The sequence below is a fragment of the Mustela putorius genome, unplaced genomic scaffold (genome assembly GCF_011764305.1).
Source record: "Mustela putorius furo isolate JIRA1106 unplaced genomic scaffold, ASM1176430v1.1 tig00000145_pilon_pilon_pilon, whole genome shotgun sequence".
NCBI classification, from domain to species: domain Eukaryota; kingdom Metazoa; phylum Chordata; class Mammalia; order Carnivora; family Mustelidae; genus Mustela; species Mustela putorius.
The window spans coordinates 20,900,419-20,908,989 of NW_025421294.1; the positions used below are offsets into that span (position 1 = coordinate 20,900,419).

Here is an 8,571-nt window from a genome sequence, read left to right on the forward strand (position 1 = left end):
AGGAAAAAAAGAGCGAAAGGGAAAGAGGGAGAGAGGCAAACCAAGAAACAGACTCTTAACCATGGAGAACAAACTGATGCTTATCAGAAGGGAAGTGGGTGAGTGATGGACTAAATAGATGACCCAGATTAAGGAAGTCGACTTTTTTTTTTTTTTTTTTAGGAAGTCGACTTTTGATGAAACCCGAATTTTGTATGAAAGTGCTGAATCACTAAACTGTACACATCAAACTAACATAACAGTTAAATAACTGGAATTTAAATAAAAACTTGATTCAATCTCTATTTTTTTTTGAGATAGAGACAGTGAGCAAGTAGGGAGCCCAATGGGAACTTGATCCCAGGACCCTGGGATCATGACCTGAGTGGAAGGCACAACTGAGCCACCCCGGCACCCAAATAAAAACTCTTTAAAAAGAAGAAATATTTACAAAAGAAGAAGAAGAAAAAGAAGAAGAAGAAGAAGAAGAAGAAGAAGAAATAAATTCTCCATGAAAAGCAACACACCAAATAAAATTCAAACATAAGAGATGTGCAGTGTCTGAGGAATATAAATTTTATATGAATTTACTTGATCAAGTGCAAGTTCCCTTGAATTTCTATTTAACCACTATTTGGATCAAATGCAAAGAAATGAAAATTCTACATAATAATTAGAAAAATGCTACTACGTAGCATAATATATGCATATTAAAAATGCACCACAAATAGATACAATGTCTGATTACAGTTTAAATTAAGACTAATAACAAACTAAATAGATTACAATACTTAACAGAAAAATGAACAGATTATCTTAAGGAAATTTATTCAAATTTTTAAAAAATGAATAATGTAAAGAAAAATTCTACGGAAGGATTTACTATTTCATGTACGTGTAACTGTTAATTAAGAAAATTCAGACTTACCTTGGCACAATGCTCATCATTTAAATCCTGTTGCTCGCTCATATCCCCCACTACCAGAGAGGGTGGATGACTAGGACTGAAGGCCATGAGGTCGGTCTTGGGAGCGCCCTCCCCAGAGCACACCCTCTGCCGCCTCTGCTGCGAGTACGACCAGCTCCCCACCGCGCTGGAGCACACGAGCGTGGGCTTCCCAGGCCCGCACGCGCCCTCCCTGGGCGGAGCCGAGCACCGCAGCGCCGTGTACAGCAGCAGCGTGAGCACCAGCAGGCTGGACACCGCGCAGATGGCGACGATCAGGTACACGTTGACGTCCACCAGCGCCGTCTCGGCGCCAGCGGCGCCCGCCAACACCCGCGACGACGCCTTTGGCGCCTGGCCGCTCTCCACCAGCGACAGCAGCACGGTGGCCGTGGCCGTCAGCGCCGGCTCGCCGTGGTCCTTGACCAGCACCAGCAGGCGCTGGCGCGGCGGGTCCGCCTCGTCCAGGGGGCGCGTCGTGCTGATCTCGCCCGTGTACAGCGCCACGCGGAACGGGCTGCGCGCGCCCCCCCGCCGCCGGCTGCAGCTCGAACGACAGCCACGCGTTGTAGCCGGAATCCGCGTCCACCGCGCGCACCTTCGCCACCACGTGGCCCGCGCCCACCGACCGCGACACCAGCTCGCTCAGCGCGCCGCCCCCCCCGCCGCCCGCGCCGGGCCGCGGGCAGCAGCGCCGGCGCGTTGTCGTTCTCGTCCAGCACGAACACCTGCAGCGTCACGTTGCTGCCCAGCGGCGGCGGCCCCCCCGCGTCGCGCGCGCTCACTTGGAACTGCAGCAGCTCCAGCTCCTCGTGGTCCAGCGGCTGCAGCGCGTACACCTTGCCGCTCTCCGCGTGCACCGACACGTAGCTCGACAGCGCGCGCTCGCCCACGCGCCGCTCCACCAGCGAGTAGGACACCCGCGCGTTCTCCTGCGCGTCCGCGTCCCGCGCCGACACCGTGAAGATGTGGCAGCCGGGCGGGTTGTTCTCCTTCACGAACACCGTGTACTCGGGCTGCGCGAACGCCGGCGCGTTGTCGTTCACGTCCGCCACTTCCACGGACACGCTGGCGGTGGCGGAGAGCGGAGGCGATCCTCCGTCCCGTGCTGTCACCACCAGCTCATAGTTGGACACGCTCTCGCGGTCCAAGGCACTGTCCAGCACCAGCGAATAGTAGTTCTTGAAGGTGGACACCAGCTTGAAGGGGACATGGGGTGTTAGTGAGCAGGTCACTTGCCCGTTGGCACCTATGTCAAGATCTGACACGCTAATTAGGGCAATAACAGTACCTGATTGAGCGTCCTCTCGGATAGGCAAGGATAAGGAAGTCAATGAAATCTGAGGGATGTTATCATTTTTATCCAAAACCTTCAACAAAACAGTGCAATGTCCAGCCATGGGTGGGTGACCTTTATCCGTCGCGTCAACACGAATTTTGTATAAATTTAATTTTTCAAAATCTAAATTCCCTTTAGTTACTATTTCTCCAGTATTTGGATCTATTCTAAACTGGTCTCTAACCGTGGTTGGAACAAGACTATTTAAAGAGTATGAAATTTCCCCATTCACTCCTTCATCCCGATCAGAAGCATTCAGTCTGATGACTGTTGTTGCGTTGCCAGAATTTTCGAAGATCCTTACTTCATATTCAGTCTGTTCGAAAGTGGGAGCATTGTCATTCACGTCCAGCACAGTGACCAGCAGCTGAACAGAGCCAGTGAGCTCAGGTTTGCCTTCGTCAGTGGCTGTCAGCAGTAAGTTATGTTCAGGAGCTTCCTCTCTGTCCAAGGATTTCCTTAACACGAGCCCAATTTGTGTATTGTCCTCACTGTTGGTTTTCACATCTAAGGCGAAGTATTCGCTGGAGCTGAGTTTATAGGTTAAGTGGGAATTCGAGCCAACATCCTCATCTGACGCGCCCTCTAGTGGAAACAGAGAATCTGGCAGTCTTGATTCGTAAATCAGCACTCTTTGTTCCTTTAAACGAAACACTGGCGCGTTGTCGTTAATGTCCTTCACCTCCACCTCCACATGGAAAACCTGCAGCGGCCTGTCCACGATCACCTCCAGGTGGATGCTACACTCCGCGCTCCGCCCGCACAGCTTCTCCCGATCGATCCGAGAATTCACAAACAAAATGCCATTCTGTAGATTTACCTCCAGAAGGTCCCCGTGGCCTTTGGACGCCACCCGGAACAGGCGTGGCACCAGCTCTGCCAGCTCCAGCCCCAAATCCTGGGCGATTCGGCCCACGAAGGTACCGTGTTTGGCCTCCTCCAGGACCGAGTAATGAACCTGGCCGCTGCCCTCCTCCCACGCTGTAAGGAGCAGAAGCGAGAGCAGCAGATACTGAGATCCCAGTCTGCTTTCCAGGGTAATAATCATGTCAAATACTTGTTTTATTTCCATCAGAAGATCTTGTCTCGCAGCTAAGATAAATTTTGTGCGATCCAGAGTCTGCTAATCCAATTCTTCTGAGCTTGCCATCCCTGGGCACTCATGGAACTAATCCGTAATAGGAGGAATGGATTTTGCATACTGTAATAACTAGGTTGACTTCATGGTAGACAGCGACATCATGCGGCTACAAAGGGTAAGAAATAAATTCACATAACCGCGCTAAGCTGTAGTTTTTTAAATTAAAAAAAAATATTTTTTTAAAGATTTTTATTTGTTTATTTGACACAGAGAGAGAGAGAACACTCAGGGAGACTGGGGAGGAAGAAGCAAGCTTGCTAAGCAAGGAGCCTAGCGCGGGGCTCGATTCCAGGACCTTGCGGTCCACTAAGGCAGATGCTTTAGGACTGAGCCACCCAGGCACCAACCCCCCTCCCCCCCGCCCAAATTCTTATTTTGCCTTAATTTAATAGTAAATCTCCTTATGTTCATAATTTGCAGAGCCAGTTTCACCTTGCCTGATTTCTTTTTTATTTATTTTTTTATCAATTTAGAGTAGTGTGAGGGATTAGAAAATTCTTAGCAAAACAATCTCTCTCCTAATAATTTGATTACTGTTATCAACCAGTTCAGAAAACGTGTGATCTGAAGTAGGTCTGGGAATTAGAAGTGCAAACTATACTACACTCTTTGTGTAGAGAAGAAACGTGTATATATTTCTGTTCTAGGACATGCTATTATATTTTGCTCTGAGAAAAGAATGGAATGTAATTTTTAATTAACAAATTTTATCCACACTTTTAAAACCTTATAGATTGTTTAAGTCCATTTTTTCTTTGTCTGATGTATATCAAACACTCCCAAAGCTTTTTCTTTTACTTAATGATGGAAGATGAAATTTTTAGTGCATATTCTTTACAGCATTTCCAAATTTTCCCACACTTTATACTGAGCCTCCCTCTCAAAAAATTCTCCTTCACATACTTCATCACTGCAAATTCTAGTGGGATATCTACCCATCATCATACTTTCATGCTCTAATTCTTCAGCTGCTCCTGGATGAGTTTATCCTTTTCTCTCAATCTTAACTTTGTATAGGCTTTCCATTAAATGTCTCATCCACTCTCAGTGTTTCAAATAAGACTTTTACTAAAGGTATTCCCAAACGCACATCTTCCTCCCCCCAACTTTCTATGGTTCTCTTTAAAAAAAAAAAAGAAAGGTGTTTTTTTTTTTTTTTGAGAGAAAGAGACAGCTGGGTGAGAGTAAGAGAGCAAAAGAGAGAGAGAAAGAGAGAGACAAAGCATGTAGGAGCAAGCAGTGGGAGGGGCAAAGGGAGAGGGAGAAGCAAGCTCCCCACTGAGCAGGGAGCCAGACTCGGGGCTAGATCCTAGGACCCTGGAATCATGACTCGAGCCAAAGTTAGACACATAACCTACTGAGCCACGAAGGTACCCCTCCTTTCTAATGGTTCTAATTATCATTTTCACCCATGCATGCTAATGACTCTCAGAAAATAATTTGATTACAATTTGAAGATTATGTAGATATCATTACTAACCCACAAATTCAAACCCTTGAAAACCTCATTTTATTTTAATGGCATGAACATTCTACACGTCACCTACATTAATTTTTTTAGTCCTCCTCCCTTACCTACCTTATTCAAAGTCTATCAACAGTCCATCTGTCTTTTCACATACCACTACATTTATCTTCAGGAAAACAACTATTAGTGAACTGAACTAAAGGCAGGAATTTCATGACATTAGAGTCACCTCTACATGACCTGAGGTGCAATCAGATGCCAACATTTCCAATGTTATTTTTAACTACTCTCCAATATGAATTCTATTTTGCAGACATTATAGATCACTTCCTTGTCTTCTTCCTCAGCACAACCCTTGTTCAAGATGTTTCTAAAATTACCTCCATCTTCACCTATAAAAATGTTATCTTGGTATCAAAATGAAGCACAAATGTCAATTTTACCATGAATTAATCTGTAATGTCATCAATTGGAGATGATCAAACTCTTCCTCAAAATGAGAAAATGATAGGTACAAAAAAAAAGATTTTTCAAATGGACACATGCCAACATTCATCCCCCCAAAATTCTGATAAACCTGTAAAATCCTCACAGACCACTGTAATACAAAGCTCCTCCACCACTATAAGAGGCTTCATCTTAAACTAATTAACCTAGATCTGTGTATTACTCCCTATCACTGAATTTCTATTGCTGCCATTTTGGGTAAACAAAGAGTTTATGTGCTAACCAATAATATACCCCCAAATGAAATCTGCCTTTGCTTGCAGGAAGATAAGCCTTGACAGAAGTGTATTAGCTTACAGGGGTTTGTTTTAAACCCAATGCAAGGTTGAACTCACGACCCTGAGATACAAGACCTGAGCTAAGATCAAGAGACTGACATTTAACCAGTTGAGCCACCCAGGTGCCCCTAGCTTGCAGTCTTAAGACTTAAGAGAGTTTTCTCTTTTTTCCCTTTTTAAAAAATTAACATATAATGTATTATTTGCCTCAGGGGTACAGCTCTGTGAATCATCAGACTTACACAATTCACAGCACTCACCATAGCACATACCTTCCCCAGAGTCCATCACCCAGCCACCCTATCCCTTCCCCATCATCCCCCAGCAACGCTCAGTTTGTTTCCTGCGATTAAGAGTCTCTTATGGTTTGTCTTCCTTCTGTCCCGTCTTGTTTCATTTTTTTCCCTCCCTACTCCCCACAACCCTCTGCCCTGCCTCTCAAATTCATCATATTAGGGAGATCGTATGATAATTGTCTCTCTCTGATTGACTTATTTCACTTGGCATAATACCCTCTAGTTCCAACCACATCACTACAAATGGCAGAATTTTGATTTTTTATGGCTGCATAGTATTCCATTGTATATATATACACCACATCTTCTTTATCCATTCATCTGTTGAGGGACATCTAGGTTCTTTCCATCATTTTGCTATTGTGGACATTTCTGTTATAAACATTGGGGTGCACGTGCCCCTTCAGATCACTACATTTGTATCCTTAAGGTAAATATCCAGTAGTGCAATTGCTGGGTCATAGGGTAGCCCTATTTTCAACTTTTTGAGGAATGTCCATACTGTTTTCCAGAGTGGCTGCACCAGCTTGCATTCCCACCAACAGTGCAGGAGAGTACCCACTTCTCCGCATCCTCGCCAACATCTGTCATTTCCTGACTGGTTAATTTTAGCCATTCTGACTGGTGTGAATTGGTATCTATTTCACTGTGATTTTGATCTTTATTTCCCTGATGCCGAGTGATGGTGAGAACCTTTTCATGTGTCTGTTGGCCATTTGGATGTCTTCTTTGCGGGAAAGTCTGTTCATGTCTTCTGCCTATTTCTTGATTGGATTATTTGTTCTTTGGGTCTTGAGTTTGAGTTCTTTATAGATTTTGGATACTCTATATAGTGGTTAAGATTTTACATAAATTTTGCTCTATGTGAAGAGTGCCTTTGAATTTCAACTTTAAAATTACCTAATTAGGGGTGCCAGGGGGCTCAGTCAATTAATCATCTGACTTCTGCTCAGGCCATGATCCTTAAGATTGAGCACCCTTGTAGGGCTCCCTGCTCAGCAGGGAGTCTGCTTTTCCCTCTCCCTCTGCCCCTCGCTCCCCCCACTTGTGTCCCTTCTCTCTTTCTCTCTACCAAATAAATAATTAAAATCTTTAAAAAACATAAAAATACAGGTGCCTATTTTTGGGTGGCTCAGTGGGTTAAGCCTCTGCCTCCAGCTCAGGTCATGATCTGAGGGTCCTGGGATCGATCCCCATTCAGGTTCTCTGCTCAGCGGAGAGCCTGCTTCCCCCTCTCTCTCTCTGGCTGCTGCTCTGCCTACTTGTGATCTCTCTGTGTCAAATAAATAAGTAAAATCTTTTTAAAAATAAAAAATAAATAAAATTAGCTAATTAAAGTTAACTATCAAATCTCTATTACAATTTCTAGAAGAGTGATATACAATCCAGTTTATTGGGACTCTTGTAATAATCCTGTTTATTGGCTCCCAGTAGAAAATTATGCAATTTTACTGAAATCTTTCCTGTAAAATAAACATGGAAAAGGAAAATATTGGTCCTCTCATAAGAAACAGCTTATATTTTTGTTCATTTATTTGCTCAAATACTTCATTCCAGTCAAGGAAGAAGAGTATGTAGAGAAAAACTTTGGTCAATTTATGGACAGCTTCCTCTTCCAGAAAAGAAATATTTTAGTTATAATATAAATCAAAGGGGCGCCTGGGTGGCTCAGTGGGTTAAGCTGCTGCCTTCGGCTCGGGTCATGATCTCAGAGTCCTGGGATCGAGTCCCACATCGGGCTCTCTGCTCAGCAGAGAGCCTGCTTCCCTCTCTCTCTGCCTGCCTCTCTGTCTACTGTGATGTCTCTCTGTCAAATAAATAAATAAAATCTTTAAAAAAAATTAAAAAAAATAATATAAATCAAAGAGTTTATATTTTAAAAATAAATTAACTTAATTTTTTCAAAAGCTGACAAGTGTTAACTACCAATTTAGTGGTGAGAACTCCCTCTCAATGTACAGGACTTCCTCAAAGAAATACAGTACTAGAAATACTTAAATAGTATGATACACGTGTATTTATATAATTTATACATTACATAATTTATACAATTAAAAACATGTAGAGAATGCAAGAAATAGCCAAACTAATAAAAATAAATTAAATTTTTATCACATGAAATGTGGACCACTTATTTCCTGCTAGACCCACATTGTTTTCTGAAGAAGTGTAGAAAAACAATTCTGGGGGCGCCTGGGTGGCTCAGTGGGTTAAGCAGCTGCCTTCGGCTGGGTCATGATCTCAGGGTCCTGGGATCGAGTCCCACATCGGGCTCTCTGCTCAGCGGGGAGCCTGCTTCCCTCTCTCTCTCTCTCTCTGCCTGCCTCTCCATCTACTTGTGATTTCTCTCTGTCAAATAAATAAATAAAATCTTTAAAAAAAAACAATTCTGTGTATTTGAGATAGAGACTGCTCTTGCCTATGGTAAAGTCAAATGTACAACTTTGTTATAAAGAATTGTATTGGTAAACAACATACTCAAGAGAGGATTTTGTATCGTGGTACTTATTTTTTTTTAATCTGACAACAAAAAGCAACAATAAATCCCAATAAAGAGCACAGGCATTAATTTCTCTTACATCAGCCAATGCAACATTTTTCTAGATATGCCTCCTGA

At 43.5% G+C, this 8,571-nt stretch overlaps 1 protein-coding gene across 1 annotated transcript; it reads right to left on the reverse strand.

Annotated features, from left to right (window-relative positions):
- Positions 1-854: 854 nt before the first annotated feature.
- On the reverse strand, positions 855-3,462 carry LOC101679327 (protocadherin alpha-6). The gene is given in 3 exon segments (XM_013052307.2): positions 855-1,456; positions 1,458-1,611; positions 1,613-3,462. Coding segments are annotated over 3 exon segments (2,451 nt in total). The 5' UTR covers positions 3,337-3,462; the 3' UTR covers positions 855-883.
- Between the last annotated feature and the right edge of the window lie 5,109 nt (positions 3,463-8,571).